At 35.3% G+C, this 20,651-nt stretch overlaps 1 protein-coding gene across 8 annotated transcripts in view; it reads left to right on the top strand.

The window, feature by feature from the left end:
• Positions 1-20,651, top strand: part of LOC121315609 (pumilio homolog 2-like) — a 60,738-nt gene that overhangs the window by 1,496 nt on the left and 38,591 nt on the right. For all 8 annotated transcript variants that reach the window (XM_041249843.1, XM_041249849.1, XM_041249850.1 and 5 more), the window contains exons 2-6: positions 885-1,272; positions 15,284-15,352; positions 17,124-17,229; positions 17,592-17,779; positions 19,762-19,928. In XM_041249843.1, coding sequence (XP_041105777.1) covers positions 898-1,272; positions 15,284-15,352; positions 17,124-17,229; positions 17,592-17,779; positions 19,762-19,928 — 905 coding nt within the window. In that variant the 5' untranslated portion in view covers positions 885-897. The remainder of the gene's footprint in view (positions 1-884; positions 1,273-15,283; positions 15,353-17,123; positions 17,230-17,591; positions 17,780-19,761; positions 19,929-20,651) is intronic.

Here is a 20,651-nt window from a genome sequence, read left to right as displayed (position 1 = left end):
TTAGTACCATCTATCCTGATTTTGTATTAGAAGAACCTGTCCGTCTGTCTCTTTGTACATATATCAGGTTTAAGTTTGTGTTTTTATTTTTTATTATAATGAAGTGAATTGTTTAAATTGTAGTTAGTTGAATGGTGGTGCTGGTGATGGTGGTCTGGCTACTTAAGCAGCACCCCAGTGGCAGTACTTGGCTGGCTGTGAATGTTCATCCTGCCAAGTCCTGTAAATACTATACAGCTGTATAAATGTTGCATATTATTATCATTGGTGGAATTATCCATGTTTGTAATGTCAGACACCTGTCAAGTTGCTGCACGTTTTGTTTACCAAAGTCAGCTAATAGCTGTTCAGCAGTTTGAGATTTACCACTCCTTGAAGACGTGGGTAACCATAGTCCTTAATCTTCCAGATGCAGGCACTCCGCTCTGTAGGGATGTAATGATAAAGGCCACCAAGGTTATGATCCGATATGTATCACAAAACACAGCTCACAATAGGTTACGGTATGTGCAGTATTGCGATGCATGTTGCTTTCTTAATGGGGCTACTAAAGTATGTAGGCTGTAATAAGAAGACATTATTATTTCTGGACTGTTCTCTTAAAAGGTACTACTAAAATGAGATGAGGGGAGCAGACTATGCTATACTGGTTCTGCTATTGCTGCATTGACATATTGGTATATTGTTTTTATCCCAGAAATGATTTACTTTAAACTTACCAGTTAAACTATGCATAGTTTTTAAAGTTGTATGTTTAGTAATAAAGCAATTTTCTCCTGCAGCTAAAACTATTTTATCAAATGTTTAAACTCACGGTTAAATAAGTGCCACATGGTTGGAAAAAAGTCAAAGCTGTATTTTAAGTTTCTCACCTCATTCTGCAGGTTTTTATGTGGAATGAGCATTCCATGTGTCATCCTAGGCATGAATGAAGTGGCCTGGCAGAAGACCCGCGGAGCAATGATGCATCCAAATGGTGCTCAGGATGTTGCTGTAGTCGGACTGGGGGTCCCTATGGTGGGGACTCCTGTTGGTGCCAGGGGAGGACCAGGTCCGGGGGGTCCCCCTCCACAAGCACTTGGTGGTGGCTCCAATTCACATGTCCTCCAAACTGCAGTAACAGGTGCACCCGGTGCTCAGCCACCTCTCAGTGGACGATCACAGGACGATGCTACAGTTAGCTACTTTTTTCAACGGCAAGCAGGGGAGCAGCTTGGCGGATACTCCAGCAAGCATCGCTGGCCCACGGGAGACAGGATCCACATAGACCAGGTAAGCACAATACTTTATGTGGATGTCTCATTATTTGGTGGTAATACACCTTCACGATACTGTGGTGTTGTCTTCGCATACTTGCACAATTTTTTTTTGGGCGATTCCAGTTCAGGGAAGTGCAAGGGGAGTTGCTCAAACCTCTAAAAGGATTTTTGGTACTGCTGTTATTTGTGTCTGTCTTTCCCACGTTCATTTTTACAAATTTCATGCAAGTTGTCTATTGCAAAGCTCTTTTTCATTTATCTACCCCTGGAACTAACTTCTCCCTCACACTTGTTTTATGATAATTAACCACAAATGGCTTCCTCCTTAAGAGCTCCATTCTGCGGATGAGATGTTAAATCAGTGTCCTGTTGCAAGTGGCTGCATATAATGCACAGTTCATAGCCACAGCACGGGGGTGGTAGCTGTGAGCTGAGCCTAAAAATAATTGTCTATTCCAAATTGGGAGAAAAAATGATAAAAACAATTGGCGACTACTAAATAAAAAATAGCATCAACTTACTTTTTGCTTTGTAATTTGAATACTTAATTTAATGGTTGAAAAATTCCTAAATTAATGGATTTGGTAAGACTTTTATTACTTGACGATTTACAGTATTCTTGTCCACTATATATTTAATTTAGTCTGCCTACAGCCCTCACTGACAGATTCCAGGGGGGCGTCTATGTTCTCTATACATTTAACATGTTTTGACTAGATGACAATATAAAAATAAAATAATTAGTCATCTGCAATAAATTCACCAGATGTTTAATTTTTAAACTATAAACTATAATAGTTTTTTTTTTTTTTTAAATTCCCAGCAAAAAAGCTGCTGGGTAACTGACATTTGTTTCACTGTCATCATGAAGCCAGATTAAGTCTTTCTACACTCTACTCTGTAGTTTCATCTTAAATTAATTTTTCATAATTTCTTTCTTCATCATTATTGATTTTGAACACTTTACTTTTGGCTTATTGGTGCAATTGGTTGCTTAGTTGTAAAAAAAAAAAAAAAAACCCACTAAACTGCCATGTCGAGGTAACGAGTATTACCAACAGTACTTCAGTACGTACTGTACAACAAATACGACGATCGGATGAGTTCAGTTATGCCGTTATGGGGGGTGCAGGGGTGGGTATGTTTTTAAAAATGGGTTTGTAAATTCATTTTTTTCAGCTTTTTGGCACACTGACCCATTTTCCTACAGTATCAATTTAAGATGAAAATGAAAGTCCTATGTTATGTTAAAAGCCTATGGTGAAAAATGGAGGTAGAAACATCATTCTTATACTTGAAGCCATTAAATTTGGTTATTGTTATAATTATAAGTTAAGATGAATGTCACCTGGTACCAGTTTGTACAGATACATATAATGTACATTGTAATTTAACTGTAGCTTCATATGAGCTTTTATGTTCTTGTGAATCTGCCATGTTAGCTTCTCATGGCTAAACATTTCAGATGGTAACTTTATATTTTCACTCCTTGAACAAAATATAAATGTAGGGGTACTGATTTACCATTCTTGGGAATAACAAATTCTGTATTTCAAAAATGGCGAATTCCATTTTTCCGTCAACTTATTAATAATTAAATGTGGCATTTGAACATAAATATGATGTTGGCAGTTAAAATAAATAAGTTAATATGTATTATCACAATAAAGCCAATATTTTCAGTAAGACTGTTGTTGCTGTAATAGTAACTAAAGCATCTGAAGACACTTTAAACTTAATAATGCTTATAAACATTACTTGGCCCATTGCTGGCATTGAAAGTAAGCAGGAAAACCTAAGTATTATGACAACAGTTCAAAAAACAAATGTCCAGCCCTGTTGTGAGAATAATATTTACAGTCTAACACTGTAGTTCAGTCTACACATGAAGGTGTTTTGAAAAGCCCTGTCTGTCTTCTTGCTGGCATTACAATATACAATACCAGTTATTAAACAGTTTAGTAACAGTCCAGCAATGTCTTGTGAGGGTAATCCTATGTACAGGACTCCACACAATTAAGTTTAGAGTTTTACTGGCATTATAATAATAACCAGGATAAAATATGAAACACTGATGAAGGTGTGTTGACTGACTCGTTGCTCTAAAACAGGTTCACTGCTATGTATTACCTGATTGTAATTTAAATAACGCCCCTTTTTATGTAAACGCATAATTAATCCTCTCAATTGTTTCTTTCCTGATTCTTCAGTGTTATTTACATGATGTAAAGAGGCATGTCTCAAGACAGAATGTATTTCTGAAACTAGCGGTGTGTAGTGTAGTGGCTACACCCTTTACACAGTAAAGTGATCAATTTCCTTTAAGGATTGTATAGTGAGAAATAGTTTTGAGCTCATGGTTTCAAATTGCTAAATATAGCTTCATTAAAGGCAGGTAGTGTGGAAAGAAATAATCTAAACAATAATGAAATACGCAATTAATTTAGCTTACTTCAGGAAAGCTCCACCTTGAGCGCTGTGTCTTAGGTCAGTTTTTCAGCATAGAATGCAGTGCTTTGCCATTGTTATTGTATCGCCTTATTTGCTTTCTTATTCTCTGCATGTTTATAGCTTGCATTATAATATTTAATGGTATTGACTCGTACGTGATCACGCGAATTACAGCAAAACTAAGAATACTATTACACCATCCTCATAGATAATCAGATAATCAGATTTCTTTTAGCTCTGTCTTACTGAAACATTGCTTTTTTTATTTCGCTGGTGCAGCCGCCATGTTGAGTTTCGGCAGAGACATGGAGTGAAGTCATATAATGAATAAACTCGCAAAACACAATATAGTAATTAGCATGGTATATCTTCAATTACTATACACTTAAATGTGTGTTTTTGACTAATGTGCTGATTCAGAGGGGCATTGTAGCCTGTCGCTTGGAGTCTTGGTGCAGATATCTCAAAGATGCTTTAAATTAGGTGCTTCTGTAAGCAGGTCAGTCTATTTTTTATTAAGATAGCTTTATTTAATGTGCGGGCATTGAGATTTATTTTATTTGTCTGATTACTTTATGGCTGAATTCTCCATATCCATTTAATTCAAGTGTAAGGGCCATATTCATAGAGTATGGATTATAGTAACAGGCTATAATATACTGTGGGGGGGAGCCTGGTAAGGGGGTCTGAGTGTTTTTTTTTTTTTTTTTTTTTTTGCTGACATGACTCTAGATCAGTGGTTTTCAAACTTTTTAGGTCCCGTACCCCTTTCCAATGAAATCTAGTCTACCGCGTACCCCCATCTCAGTATAAAGTATTTTCTAATTACTAGGCTTAAGTACTTACTGATGTTAACTGAAAAAAAAAAAAAAAAACATATATATAAAAATACACACACACACACACACACACAGAGCCTTGCAAAAGTATTCAGACCCCTGACCAATTCTCTCATATTACTGAATTACAAATGGTACACTGAAATGTCATTCTGTTTGATATTTTATTTTAAAACACTGAAACTTAAAATCAATTATTATAAGGTGACATTGGTTTTATGTGTCGGAGTGATTTTGGCCCATTCTTCTTGGCAGATTTGCTCCAGGATGTTCAGGTTGGTTGGACGACGCTTGTGGACCATAATTTTCAAATAGTGCCACAGATTCTCAATGGGATTGAGATCAAGATTTTGACTGGGCCACTGTAGGACATTCACCTTTTTGTTCTTGAGCCATTCCAGTGTTGCTTTGGCCTTGTGCTTGGGATCATTGTCATGCTGAAAGGTGGATTTCCTCCCAAGCTTCAGTTTTTTAGCGGTCTGAAGCAGATTCTCTTGCAGTATTTTTCTGTATTTTGCTCCATCCATTCTTCCTTCAATTGTAACAAGATGCCCTGTCCCTGCTGATGAGAAGCATCCCCACAGCATGATGCTGCCACCACCATACTTCACTGTAGGGATGGCGTGTCTTGACGCATGGGCAGTGTTAGGTTTGCGCCACACATAGCGCTTTGAGTTTTGGCCAAAAAGCTCTATCTTGGTCTCATCTGACCACAAAACCTTTTCCAACATCGCATCTGGGTCACTCTCATGTTTTCTGGCAAACTCCAGACGTTCTTTCAGATGGTAAATTTTAATTAACGGCTTCTTTCTTGCCACCCTCCCATGCATTTGTATTACTTTATCTCTAACTTCTGTAGAATGCTCTTTGGTCTTCATTTTCCTTAAGATTCACAGCCTTACCAATGATCCTTCAACAGTGGGGTTTTTATCCAGAAAATGTGACAGCAACTTTAATGGTTCACAGGTGGAGGACAATGGTAAGGTAATTGTGTCCTCGTTAGGGCAATTTCTTTCGTCGGTGCAAACTGGGAGCTTCCACAGCACAGGGGTTGAATACTTATGCAAGCAAGATATTTCAGTTTTTTATTTTTCTTAAAAATATTTCCCAATATAAAACCAATGTCACCTTACAATAATTGATTCTGAGTTTCAGTGTTTAAAAATGAAATATCAAACAGAACGAAATTTCAATGTACCATTTGTAATTCAGTAATATGCAAGGCACTAATAATATATATATATATATATATATATATATATATATATATATATATATATATATATATATATATATATATATATAAATAAAATGCTTACCTACCAATGTGATGGATGTGCCTGCTTTTTTTCACAGATTTCAGTAAAACTACACCCTGATTAGTAAACAATGCAGCGCCTAGACAAGGGTATGTTCTGTATTTTAAAATGGACGAATAAGACTTTGTTACAAAAAAATTAAGTGAGTCATTAAAATAAATAAAAATAAACAGGACTTGATTTGCTGGCTCAGAAGGCACAGGGAAGGAGGAGGGGCTAGTGTTCTATGTAAAATTATTTCAAAATCCAGACCAATAAGTGGCCAAATGAGCCGAAAAACAGGTTATGCTTTTGAAAACAAAACTAGGGTTCTAATTTAAAACAAAATCAGAAAGCAATTCTCAACAAAAGTCGTGCATTTCTTCCAACAAGTGCAGAAGTGTACAGAGAAAACAGACAGGGCATTTTGCATAAAAACTATTAAAAATTTACAAGTACAGGCATCTTCTAAAAAAAATCTGGTAGCATGCAGAATTGAGTATTGAATAACACATTAAATATGTGTGTCTTTTAATTTTTTTTTATTCATTTAACTTGAATGTTATGGTTTAACACTTGAGCTGGACATTTAAAATGCTATGTGTCTCTTGTGCAATATCGAATCCAGCCAGAATAAGCAAATTGTTTTGAAGTGAATGTTTCCAAAAACTAAATTTGATTAAAGTAGAAAAGTGACATTTATATCATGCAGTCAAAAATAACTTGCATGTTAGTATTTGGTGCAGTCGTCTGTTCATGTTTAATCAGCTGCCAGACAGCTTGTTGATGGGCACTTGCTGTAGATCTGGAGAAGGGAATCCAATTTCAGACACTTCCCAGTCCAGGAGTTAGGGATTGATTTATATATATATATATATATATATATATATATATATATATATATATATATATATATATTTTTTTTTTAATCCCCGATTTCCATTTTTGTAATAATCATTCTGTGCTTTTGCTTTTGCTTTTATTAGCTTAATAATTAGCGGCGTGCATGCGTAGGCTAATGCAGTTACTCGACAAAGGAGTTATTCAACGATTTAGTCAAAAAACACATAAAGTAAAGATAACACAGTCGTGTACTTCCAGCTCCAGCGCAGTGATTTCACTAAGTAGGGCAGCACAGCTGCCTGCTAAACTCAATAATGCTGTTATTTAAAAATATAAACTTAGATAAAACACACTGAACTGATTAAACTAAACTACAAACACTGAACAACTCCAGAAAGAAAATATACTTAGTAAATAATACACATTTTTAAAAGAAGCAACATCATAGATTGATTTTTTTTTTTCTTCATTTTAGCCTAAAGACTGCAGACCACCGCTGTGCTATTTAAATATGTAATTTAGCCATGTGTGCGCTCAACGCTCACTCACTGTTAGCAGCCGGTTGGGTGTTTATAGTTAACGTCGCCCAACAGAAAGGAAACGTACACCAGTACGGTTGTGGTTTTTATTTGAAAGGAAATGCAACGTTGTTAATTCAATTGCTAAGTCACAAAGTACTACATTGTGGTAAAAATAAATAAGTTACAATAAATTACAGGATTTTTCTCGCGTACCCCCTGAGGAGCGCTCGAGTACCCCCAGGAGTACGCATACCCTAGTTTGAAAACCGCTGCTCTAGATAATATTTTAAATTTTAATCAGAAACTATTTAATAATCTCAGTTGCTTTGACTCCAACATGTTGATTTAAATAATTTCAATTTCGAAAGCCATGAGCGGCAGTGCTTTGCCAATTATAAGTGACTGCTGCAACAATGGGGGGGAGACCTGGAAAATAATGAATAAACTTGAATGTCTTAATCCATTATTTTATTCTTTCTGCTTTATGTCAATTTGTATAATACATTAGTATGAGTAATGACAGCAGTTGGATTTTGATAATCGGTCAGGGACTAGACTTTGTTGGAATGTTAAATGTCTGACAAATTCCTTTAGTTTTTTGCAAGTACAAAGTTAATGCTACGGCATGGTGGAATGTTTCTGCCGAAGAGCTGTAGCTAGCTTCAAAGTGAAATCTCTTGTATCGTCAATATTAAAATGAAAGACAAATTATCGGATACAAGTTTTATTCAAGCACATCATATCAAATATCTGCACAGCCAAAACGCCATATTTAAATGAACAATTAAACATAAAGGGGTTTATTTTCTAACTTACCACAACTAAGACTTAGCTTTACAGTAAACTAACTGTTGTACTTCCATTGCCATGGTAAAAGCCAGTGGAGAAATGGTACATCCTGACATTATTCCAACTTCTAGGCCTTTCCATGTAATGTTGAATTCTGAAGCTGAAAAACTAAATTGCAAATCTCCAAAGTAGGCCTTCACTAAATTTGTTATTGTCATCGGTACGCTGAAAAAATGAAATGGTGCCCAAAGAAGTTCATGTGGCACTGAACCATATGCATTAGCCAAATACAGGAATGTCAAATGAAGCTCCTTCCTCTCCTTTTTAGCTGATTGAATTTGTTGCCAGGTTACGCACATGTGTAGTAAGCATCCTAGGAAACCTGGAATGCCAGCTTTTGTACTGAATTGTCAATTAAGCAGTTCTTTAATAGGTAGGTTGATACTCTCTGAGCAGTAATCCTGAAGAAAAACTTGCCTTGTACGTTTAATACGGAAATAGGTCAAAACTGATTGATGCTTGTAGAATCTTTTTCTTTTGGTATAAAGACTCCACCTGCTCGGCACCATTCTCTTGGTACAACCTGTTTTTCCCGTGCCACTTTCATCAATTTCCACAGGATTCGTAGAACTCCTGAAGCACTCTTGTACACTCTATACGGAACTCCATTAGGCCCTGGAGATGACGATGATGCCCTTGCTTTTTTCACAGCTTGCTCTACTTCTTTCCACTTAGGTGCACAGTCCTCCATTTGGTATTCTGGTGGATTGATAGGTGGGATGTCTGAAGGAACTGACATAGGCTCCTGCGTTTTTTAATCTGTTTGTGTTTCCTCCAAATATCTCTCCAGCTCAAACTTAGATGCTTTTAGTGGGCCCTAATCTTTTAAATTTAAGGTATTATGTTTTTTATAAATTAGAAAATAACGGACACTGCTTTCTTAATACATGAACCTGACATTTAAATACAGCAATGTAGTAAAGTTACAACAACAAAAAATACCGTAGTCGCTAAGGTATTAGCGGATTAGAGAAAGTCGTGTTGTGTAGTTTTTTGGGATGCTTTAAAAAAAAAAAAATTAAGTTTACTGTTTAGAAGCATTTTAATCCAACCTTTTTTTTTTTTTTTAGATTTTAGTGTAGTTTTTTTGATTTTAACTTAGTTTGCTATTTATCATATTTACGTATTTGTTTTAGATTTAAACAGTATTTGAAAACTTTTTTTTAACCAGATTTGAACAGAAGCTATATTAGTTATTTGTTGGACATGCTATTAAACTATTAATAAAACATGAACATATGTTTATAATGATAAAAGTGAAATGCTTATTTTTGCTTTTTTTCTGCTGAAAACAAGCTCCAGGGTATTCAAAGGTCATTGCCACTGACTATAAATGAAAACAAAAGAAAACTCTGGCGTATTGAACAGCTTCAGATCTTTTAATTCTTATATTTAACAAATAATATACTTTCCTTGAAGCAGACTTTGTATAACTAGACCAGATGTTTTACATACAGGGGTATGTTACAGTTGCCCTAAAAATGTGAGCAAGGAATGAAAAAATGAAACATCTGTTGTGGAAGCTGATTCACATGGGTACTTCAAGAAATTGCTTGATGGGGTTTTTTTCTTGGATCAATAAACAACCAAATGAGCAAGACGGGACAAATAAATCTCCCCTTGTTTAACATTTCTTATTTTCTAGATTAGCTTGATTGATTCAGATACATAAAGTTTACAAATGAGAAGAGGCCATTCGGCCCATCGTGCTCGTTTGGTTGTTAATTATCTTGCAAAGAAAGTAAATTAGACAAAGTGTGACTTGGAAGCTTCTACAGGTTCTGTGCTTTCTTTACGTTCATCCTGTTATCTGTATGGAAACTGATATGCTAGCAATGAAGTTTGTATTCATCTTGGTCTTTCTACCGCTCATGCATACAATTCAAATAATGGTGTTACAGGAAATAAGTTAGATGGGAAATAAGTTGGCGTTTGCCTTTTTGAGCCTTTTTACGTATGCGCGAAGGTTCTCTGTGGAGGTTCATCCAAAATTACAGGATGCCATTTGTATGTTTTTTTTTTTTTTTTTTTTTTTGAGAAACAAAAACAGGTATTGCATTGCAGACAGTAATTTTTGTTTAAACAAGTTGTCAAGTGTATTGCAGACAGTATATATTTTTTTGTTTTTATGTATATTTACGTTTAATTTTTGTTAAATACATTTTATCTTCAGGAAATTGTATTTTACATTTCTTCATGTAGAGAATATGGTTTTTGACATTTTAATCAAGTCTACATGGGATAAGGTGTATGTATAATTTGAGAAACACACAAAACGGTTGGATTCCTATACATACCGTCCTAAAGTGCAGTTAAATTATTTATATGAACATTTGCAATCCTAGTTGACATGGTGGATGTACTTGCACAGCACCAAATACTGTTCTAATAATTCTGATAACTCTCCAATTTAATGTTGTACTCTGTGCAAATCTCTGTTCTTCACTTCTACAATAAAAGGCCCCACTCACCAGTCGTATTTCAGGGAAGATAAAATGTCACAGGTTATACGATTATTACGTGAAGCTCCATGTGAGAACTTTCTATTGACGTTATCTGATTTGTTTTAATTATTATATTTTACACCTGGTCTCATTAATCAAATGTAAAGATATAAAAAATATACCAAAGATATTATGCAGCATTCATTGCATACCATACAGTAATACTTTTGTGTATATATATATTTCTCAATAACAGATACTTAAACACACTTTTATTAAAACAGAACAACGTACACAATAAATGTACACAAAAGATATACAATACAAAACAATATATACAATAAAAACAAAGGTATAAGGGTGGGTATGGGAAGGGAACTATATATTTACAGAATATGTAGTTTAATTCCTTGCTGAATATATATCATTACAAGTGTTATTCATATGGACAGCACCCCCCCAAAAAGCCCAACCTGACCAGGTTTAATTTTGGGGTGCCAAATTGAACCCCCAACCCCCCCACCCCAAAACTCCTTACAAAATCTGAAATTGCAAAGACGTCGCTGTGTGATGCACAAGAAAATTATTTTTGTATTTAGATATAGCTCATGTAAATTTGTTATTTTTTTTTTTTTTTTTCATTTTTCTAACTAATTCCACACTTTAATTTATCTGAATCATTACCTCCAGCATGAATCACCACAATATCAAGTTTGGAAGAAGGGGAATAAAAAAAAAAAATAAAAAAATCATAAACAAAAAAAAAACGCCACCTAAGCCCCCTCTGTCTGAATTAGTAAACATTTTAACAAATATAATTGCACATCGAAATAAATCACAAGACAAATGCATAACGGTTTCTGATACGTTATGTCAACACATACAAATTCTACTTGTATTTATTTCTCTTTTACTGTATTTGTACAGAGAAAACCTAATATAAATATCCGGCGATAACAATTAAAATGAGAACTCTTGAGAGTTTGCCACGTCTTTGCAAACTGGAAATTAAACTTAACACCTGTTATTAAATAATAGATAATGTGTCATATTAGAAACTGTTATTACATTTTAAACATAAATATAGTTGCACATAAAAATAAATCGCATGACCAATGTTAATTTTTGCTTATTTCATAACCCAAATACAGAGTAATGCATGTACTGTATTTATTACTGTTTCGCTAATATTTGTAAATGTATTGCAAGTACATGTACAAAGAAAACCTATAAAGTAGCCAGTGATTTACATTTAATCTTTGTAAACTACATAGCCTAAAATTAACCTATTAAATAATATGAAAAATGTTATTAATATTACAGCTACGTGTTTTCAATTGCAATAAGTCTGTTCTGAATTAAAGTTCAGAAAGAAAACGACAACAGCTTAACCTTGTTTAATTGTCTTATACAGTACTTGAAAATAAATAAAAATGGACATTGATACTGTATACACATTAGTAAATTTATATTTGGCTACTGGTTTGCTTATTGTTCCTATACTACTGTAGTAGAGCGGTGTGCAGTATACCGTTTACGCTGCTAACTTAACTAGCTTTAGTAAAAGTGTGTGCTGTGGGTTAGAATTTTACTTGGAGATGCGGGAGGAAAGAGTTTTTGCTAAATTTAGTTGAATGGTTATCCAGGAATGTGTCACAGATTTAAATCAGATACACTCCTATACTATTATTTCAAAAGATGGTGGATGTCAAACATCCATCAGCTTGCCAAAAATGAAAATGTAATCTTGGTGAAGTGGTCTCAGAATGGCACACTTGGTATAAAGCCATGGCCGTGTGCTGTGCAGAGTGAGGCATACAGTCAAGGGAACACAAGTATTCTCTGGGGATTCCATGGGGAGCATAGCATTGGCTCTGCTGCTCCCGCTGGTTAGGGATGGAAAACAGGCAGTTACTCAAGCTCCAGGGTCTAGAGGTGATTTGCTGGGTTGTAGGATCGCAGGACTATTTAACCCTCTGGGTACTACAGCCACTGCACTGTACCCTACAGGACTACATGTGTCACACACAAATGAACGGGCTTGTGACAGAGCAGCAAATTACTTCATTTTACACCCAAAATTAAAATTATTGTACAAAAACTGTAGAACACAAGAAACTTAAGACATATTTATTATCAAGAAACATTTGTTATACAAATTTTATTTTTATCCTCAAAACATCCATTATTTTCAGAAACAATCATGCAAATAAACACTTAAATACTACAAATCCTCTGCATGTTCTTTTTAAAATACAAAAACCACAAATGGTCTGCAAGCAACGTATCTCAGACATACACAATTCTACAAGCAACGAGCCAGAATCGCAGGTAAACGTACTCCCAATTTTTTTATTTTTTTATTTAATAAAAGTTGTTAAACATTTATTCCAACTTAAACGTGTATACCAACACAAACATAAGACATTGACTTCATTTTCACAATGTTAGATACATTTTTGTACAACAGGAATAAATATTATTCCAAAGTGCAAAAATTAACTAGCCAAATATGTTCTCCTACAATCATCCATAATTTTAAAAATGAAACAAGCAAATACATGTTGAATAAATGTTACAAATCCTGATGTATTCTTTCTTTCCTGTTTTTGCTTTATAAAAAATTAATCTGCATAATAGGCATTTCTTCAAGACCAGAGAGGCAACACATTTCCACTCAAACGGACATTTTGTTAATTTACAAAAAAAAACATGAATAAAACAAAATGTAACCACAATCTTTACCTGCATCATGAAAACCAAACCGCATAAATGGTATAGAATTTAACACGGCATAAACACCTACATCAATTTTGCACTCAAGGTAATAAATAAACATAACTTGCTGTGAGTTATCGAGGCACATTGGGATTAGTACTGGGAAGCTTATTCTCTGTTCATAGGCAATAAAGTCATTTTTAATACTTTGTAAATCCAGTTCTGCTGTTTGATATTTCAAGTTCTCGATTTGGTTTAAAAAAAAAAATAAAAACATGGCCATGTTTGATTTGATAAAGTATCTTTTGTGAAGACGATGGAAGTTCACTTTTTTGAGTGTTTGTGAAAGCATTCACGACATAAACCGATGTTACAGTCAGTATGTGTTCTTGTTTGCTTTACTTTGCAATCACTGCAAACTGTGCAGTCTTTCTCTAACTGACGTTTCTTGCCAGAAGACATCTTGGTTATTTCAAATTTTTCTAGCTTACATCTAGAACGCACCGAGAGTGTGCAGCAGTGCTTATCTGTTGGGGTTGTTGAACTGTGTCTTGATACAGGATGTAACTATTCAGCACCACCCTGTTGATCACATAGAAAAATATTTTAAAGTACCACTTCTATGATCTCCTTTCATTTTCATCAGAGTAAGTCTTCTGGTCTGCCAAATCCACACCTCCCATTTTCTGATTTGTACATTTCAACACACTCGGGTAAGGTAACATTTTCACCTGTACATCTCACTTTTGCCTAATTGCTGTGTACTGGAGAACTGGCTTCTTGTGGCTTGTCTTTTGTCTGAAAGCAGTAACAGCAATCTCCCAGACCTGTAAACCACCTGTTCACCAGCTTTGCATTTCAGATTCAAGTATTTTCTGTTACAATGCAGTGTTCTGACAAGCTGGGTGTTGTGCTGATAAGTGTTGAAGTTGTGAATAATCAAAGTACAATATGTCCCTTATCCAACAGACCATCCATGAGATACATAACAGCATCATAGGGCTGGCCAAATTTACTCTTCTCAGTCGTTTGCAACTCCTGTATACACTTTCAATTTGTACACATACCCGTTTGCACTGTAAGCAAGCACGCACAGCTTTATTCCAAGTCGGTGATGTTTTTTGTTTGGAAGGTACTGCATAAAAGACGTTTTGGTTTTTCAGTCCTACCAGGCTTTCATCGATTGAAACAAATTCATGCAGAACATAGTACTTTGTAAGAAGATACTCCACTTTATCAAGTACTGGTCGCACTTTGAATAAACTGTTGTAACCAGGTTCGTCTACCTTCTTTTGCTTTCTGTTGTCGGTCAAGTGCAGGTTTGCAAGACAAAATGGAAACTTGTCACGGGACATTATTCGTGCGAATCCTGGCATTGCTTGTAGTGCATTTTTCGTGTTCCAGTATTCTTTCATGTCGGGCTTCCCCACAACCCTAAAACAGCATGTAATCTATTTCTTGTCATACCGCCAGATTACGACCACCATGAAAAAAGCCTCTCGTAAAAGCCTCTTTTTTTTGACTATTACTATTATTGATAGTGACCCCTGTATTGATACACAACTATACTTTTTTTTTTTAAATGTGGGATATAAACGGTGATGTTCATACATAGATTTAATTTTTGTGTCTGCATTGATAATCCAAGATTAAAATGTATTGGTATGAAGCATAGCAGCCTCGCCCCAACTTTTCAATCACTGTGAAAAGAATATTTTTGTATTGGAGCCGGTGGGGCAGGGGTAGCCTTGTTTACAATACAAGATAACTGCATAAACAAATACATTTTCTTTCTGTCTGTGGAGAATAATAAATATAGTAGTATCGAGATTCCAGTCGGAGTGCTGTGCTGCACATATTTTGTTGCCGGCAGCCAATCGCTGCTTGTGATATTTCTTTCAAGTACCCTTGTGAGGCTGCAGATAAAATCAGAAAACAGAAATGTGAACTCCTCTATAACGTAAATATCTTTCGGATTGGTTTCAGCCAGCAGCCACCATTAGACACCATTAGACATTGTAATGCGTCAGAGTTCTAATTACTGGTTTGTGTTTTGTACAGGTTCGACCTGTGGATGAAATGAATCATGACTTTCAAGCTCTTGCCCTGGAATCTAGAGGAATGGGAGAGGTATGTTGCCACAAGTGCTTCCAGCATTTAGCTTTTTTTCAGATAATAAAGATCAATAGTTATCCTCCTGCAACCCTTGTACTGGGTAAACTATACATAAAAAAGTAGATATGAAAAGAATGTACAGTATTAACTTCACTACAAAGCAACAGAGTTTGTAGTTAAATATTTACCAACTTGAACAAGCTTGTTGGTTCTGGATTTCATGCTCGTTGGCTCTTTCTAAAAAGAGATGTATGAAAAAAGTATTTGGGGGTCAAAACTGTTAATCCAATTAATACTTTCTTGTTCACTGGGAGATAGTAGATACATTCTATCACCCTTTGTAGAAAACACTTTAAAACCATTAAAAAAATCAAAGTGACAGCAGTGATAATGTACACAGCACTGAAACCATGTTGGTCTTTTGCTCAGTAGTGCACACATCAGAATGCAATATACTGCAAATCCTGATTAATCCACTTTATTTTGTTGACGGGAAGGTAGTGATGATAATGAGCATACTGTATTATCAGAGAAAGAATATGTGAATGTTGGGAGTATGTAGTAGTGTGTGTGTGCACATATATACACTGCTGTGCAAAAGTCTTAGTCAAGTTGCATTTTTCTGCTCTGATGCTTTATGACCATCAACAATTTACTAAAAACCTCCACTAATGTTTTCTGCTAACAACCTTGACTTGCATAAAGAATGAAAAACACTTGAGTGAATAGCTCGCATCACTCGATTTTCAAGGTGTGATATCTGGAGCATAATCAACAAGTACAGAGAAACACCATCTGTAATTGACAAACCCGGGACTTGAAGACCCAAACAGCTGTCTAACAAGGATGAGCAATACTTGAAGATAATATCCTTAAGGGATAGAAAGAAGACAAGCACTGAATTGACAACAGAACTGACAGAAGGCACAGATGTCGTTGTCCATCAAATCAACAGTACAAAGATCACTCTGGAAATCAGAACTTAAAGGATGTGTTGCAGTAAGAATACCTTTGTTAAGAAAGGGGAACAAGACTAAAATGCTAAAATATGCACAAAGACACAGAACAATGGTCAAAGGTGCATTGGACTTGTGATGGATGGATGGATGGATGGACAAGGACACCTGTGCCTTCTGCCAGTTTTGTTGTCAGTTCAACGCTTGTTGTCTTTCTATTCCTTATGGATATTATCTTCAAGTATTGCTCATCCTTGTTAGACAGCTTTTTGACAAGCTATTTCACTCAGTTTATTCCTTCTTTATGCAAGTCAAGGTTGTTAGTAGAAAACACTAGTGGATGTTTTGAGTAAATTGTTGATGCTCATTAAGCATCAGAGCAGAAAAATGCAATATGTCTACCCAGCAGAGGGAACTTACAGGAACTGCTGAATTTATCCTGAATCATGTGAATCACACAATTTAACACAGGTGGAGGCCACTTAACTTGCTGTGATTTTTGAAGGTGATTGGTTGCACCTGAGCTAATTTAGGATTGCTATTACAAGGGGGGTGGACACTTATCCAGCCAAGCAATTTCAGTTTTTATTTTTAATACATTTTGTACACATTTCTAGAATACTTTTTTTAACTTCAAGATGTGTAGATAAAAAAAAAAAAATATATATATATATATATATATATATATATATATATATATATATATATATATATATATATATATATACACACACACACACAATACACAAACACACCACACATGTTTTATATATGTAAATTGTAAATTTAAATTTGAATTTGAATGAGTGATTACAAGATTCTCTCACTAGCTCTTGCCTGCTAAAAAGTTCTGGGAATCAGACGAGTCTGCTAAAGAGGGACAAAAAGGGATGTTCTTGGGAGATGAATGGCGAGAAAATGCATGGGGAGCATCACGTAAGTGTTTTTGCTTGTTTTTTTTTATTATTTATTTATTTATTTATTTTAATGAATTTAGTTTGCTTTTAACAATTGGGCAATTGCTGATGATTCATTAATTAATGTATGTTGTGATGGGTCTGTCCTACTACACAAGTTTGATTTTAAAATAGCGTCCCATTAGTGATGTTGATGACGCATCCAGTGTAAGCAACATTCCATGGAATGGCCCGATACTAATAAAAGGTAGTGAACATTTAAGAGATTAGGTGAGTTAGAAAATATAAGGACGCCTGCAGGAGGATGTTCAGTGTTCATAATCCATTTTGAAGTAATTTAAAAGACAGAATTTATGCAGATATGTGTCTCTTGGAAAACAGATCATTCCGTATCACAGCCCATCATGGTACAGAGGAGGCCTGGCCAGGGATTCCATGTCAATAGTGAAGTGAACACTGTCCTTTCTCCTCGGTCTGAAAGTGGGGGCCTCGGAGTCAGCATGGTGGAATACGTCCTTAGCTCCTCACCAGGGGACAAACTGGATCCCCGCTACAGGAAAGGGCCGTTTGTAAGTCAGCTTTTGTACTGGTACTGCAACGTTTTTAATTTGACTTCACTCATTCAGCCCGGCAACTTGGATTTAGAATGGTAACGTTACTGTCAATACTTTTTCAAATTGGTTTCCCAATTTAAAAAAATTAATAAATAAATCTGATGTGTACTGCAATGCAGAACACATCCCATTTACTTCCACATATCTAAAGAAACACTCAAACTGCATAAAACCATGAATAAAAAAGATGTTGCGCACAACTTGTGCTTTCCAGTGGCGCCTAAACTCCACAACTAACTTTTTTTTCTTTTTTTTTCAGTTTAAGGTAGTAAACATGACAAAAAAATGAAGAGCTGCACATGCATGAGTCGTCATTTTAACTTTGAAACAACACATAAAAACATAACACTATAGTATACAGAAAGTCGAAATGAGTCTTATTATATGTCATAAATAATTTAAGTAATTGTCTGTCCTAAATGAGGATCGGGTTCATTCTAGAGGTCGTCTTTGCTATCTACAATTGTCCTTGTGGTTCACAAAAGTGATCAAACAAAATGGACTGAAAGCATAATGTCTACCCATGCCACTACAATGAGTTGACTTGTTAGGACGATGCTAGATTTATCAACTTGATAGTAGAAAGAATTATCATTTTTGGCCTTAGTCAAAATTAATGAATCAAGATATAGGCTTCTGCTTTATTTAATTTCATGAAATTCTTTTCATTTACAATAATCAGTGTAATATTGAGTATGATTTGTTTTTATAATAATGCAAGGCAAGATCATTATACAGTGTACAATACATATTTTATATTTATTTTAAATTTTGCCCTTGACAACACTTAACTTCCTTTGCCTCTAAATGGGGAAAAGGAGGCAGGATTTGTTTGCCATCAGCAAATCGTGTTTTTCTTTTTTTTCAATGGGAAGACAACTTTTTTCATTTTTTTTTTTTTTTAAACTCCTAACTAATGTTAAACCCTCGCCTATTGGTCAGACTGTCAATAAAACATTCTGTGCCATTTATTTTTTCTTTTAAATAACTGCACAAATGTGCAGACACCTGTAGGCGTCAATGGAATGAATGTCACTGTTCAGACGATTCCTCCAAAGTGCTTTCGGAGCAACGTGAATTGAGTAACTTATGGGTTGAAAGAATTGGCAGATAAATGTGTTTTTTGGGTGCTTTTCACAGTATGTGTCAGTACTCACTAAATATTGTTCCTATCAGAATTTAGGGCAATTTGAACAGCTTGTAGTTAATTTCATTCACATTAGTTTACTGTAAAGCTACGTCTTAGTTGGTGCTTATCTTGGTGAGAGCCGAGTTCAAATTAGCGTGGTTTTAACATCTACTCTCATGTAATGGAAGTCAGTATCTACCAGTCATTCTGATAACACTATGTATTTACAGTATAATCGTAAATCTCGAAAAACTACTCGCTTCTCAATCTTTTGTAGTCATTTTTGTATTACTTTAGTATAAATACATATTAATTTGGATTCACATGTTGTTTTTTTCTGACTTTATGTGAACGAAGACACACATTTGCCCGTTTTCCCACTGGAAATAGTGATATTTTGAAATGTGTAAATTTGGTCTTCTATAATTCTATATAAGAAACTCGCTGTATTATATGTAAAGTATATTTTTAACATTTAGATCAAAGTGCTTTTTCAGTTTCACTGAAATGTATTCATAACTTTAGTGACCACCTTAACATGTGGATTGATATATGTAACATAATATTTTGACCCCAGTGTGATGTAATTGAAGATATGTGCATCCTTTTGCAGGACACATTAATTGGCTATAAAGGTCACTGGAAGTTTGCTTTTCATTGTTTATAACAATTAATTTTAAAGCACATTTTCATGGCTTTTTTGTTTTTTTTAGTAATGTGATAACTTTTAATCTATTTGTTTTGCATAGTTTTGGCTGCATTAACACTGGCTGACTTAGTGGGGTTTTGTTTTCCACATAATTATTAGGGGGCTGGAGATGCTGAGTCAGGGGGCAATGAGAAGGGTGATCAAAAAGGCAATTCATCACTTTATGAGGAGGACAGAAGCAGAGAGATGAAACAAGGAGATGATGTTCCTAAAGCAAATGGACGGGGATTGCCAAATGGAATGGATGCTGACTGTAAAGAATTTAAGTAAGTAGGGGGTGTGACTACCCTGTTTGAAAGTCTGTTTTCATTTAAAGGAGCCTGTGAGGAGAACCTGTTTTATATAGCGCCTTTCGAAGTGAACCACCATCACAAAGAGCTTTACAAGATATAAAAAACAATGCATATACAGTAAATACAGTGAAAAACAAAGCATAATACATTAAGTACAAGGCTAGGATGTGAACATTCTAAAACATTGTGGATGCATATTTTCTCCAGATACATAAGAAAAATATAGTGAAAAATCAGAAGTAGCCGAGACATAACAGTATGCATGTGTCATATAGAATCATGAGAGTAAGATAGTGACAAATCAGAAGTAGCAGACACAATAGCTAATAACAGATCTCTGGCTTAAAGACCATGGAAAGCAAGAGAGAACAAGTGGGTCTTTAGAGTTGATTTGATTTAAAGCGAGTGACGGTTGGAGCGTCATGCACCAAAGCTGGGAGAGAGTTCCCGAGAGTCTGAGCTGAAAACGAGCATTATCCATGTATGTGTGGCGTACATACGCTTGGGGATAACAAGCAGGCCAGAGTCGGAGGACCTCAGCTTGCGGGCAGGGACATAGCAGGTCAGCAGGTTGAAGAGGTACTCCTATGTGATGAAGGTTATTGTAGGTGAGGTGCCTTTTTTTAAAGTAATACTGAACTTTACAGGTAGCCAGTGCAGCTGAGCAAGACAGTGGGGTGGTGATCACGTTTTTCA

The sequence above is a fragment of the Polyodon spathula genome, chromosome 5 (assembly GCF_017654505.1).
Source record: "Polyodon spathula isolate WHYD16114869_AA chromosome 5, ASM1765450v1, whole genome shotgun sequence".
NCBI lineage: Eukaryota > Metazoa > Chordata > Actinopteri > Acipenseriformes > Polyodontidae > Polyodon > Polyodon spathula.
This window is presented reverse-complemented; position numbering and strand designations above follow the sequence as displayed.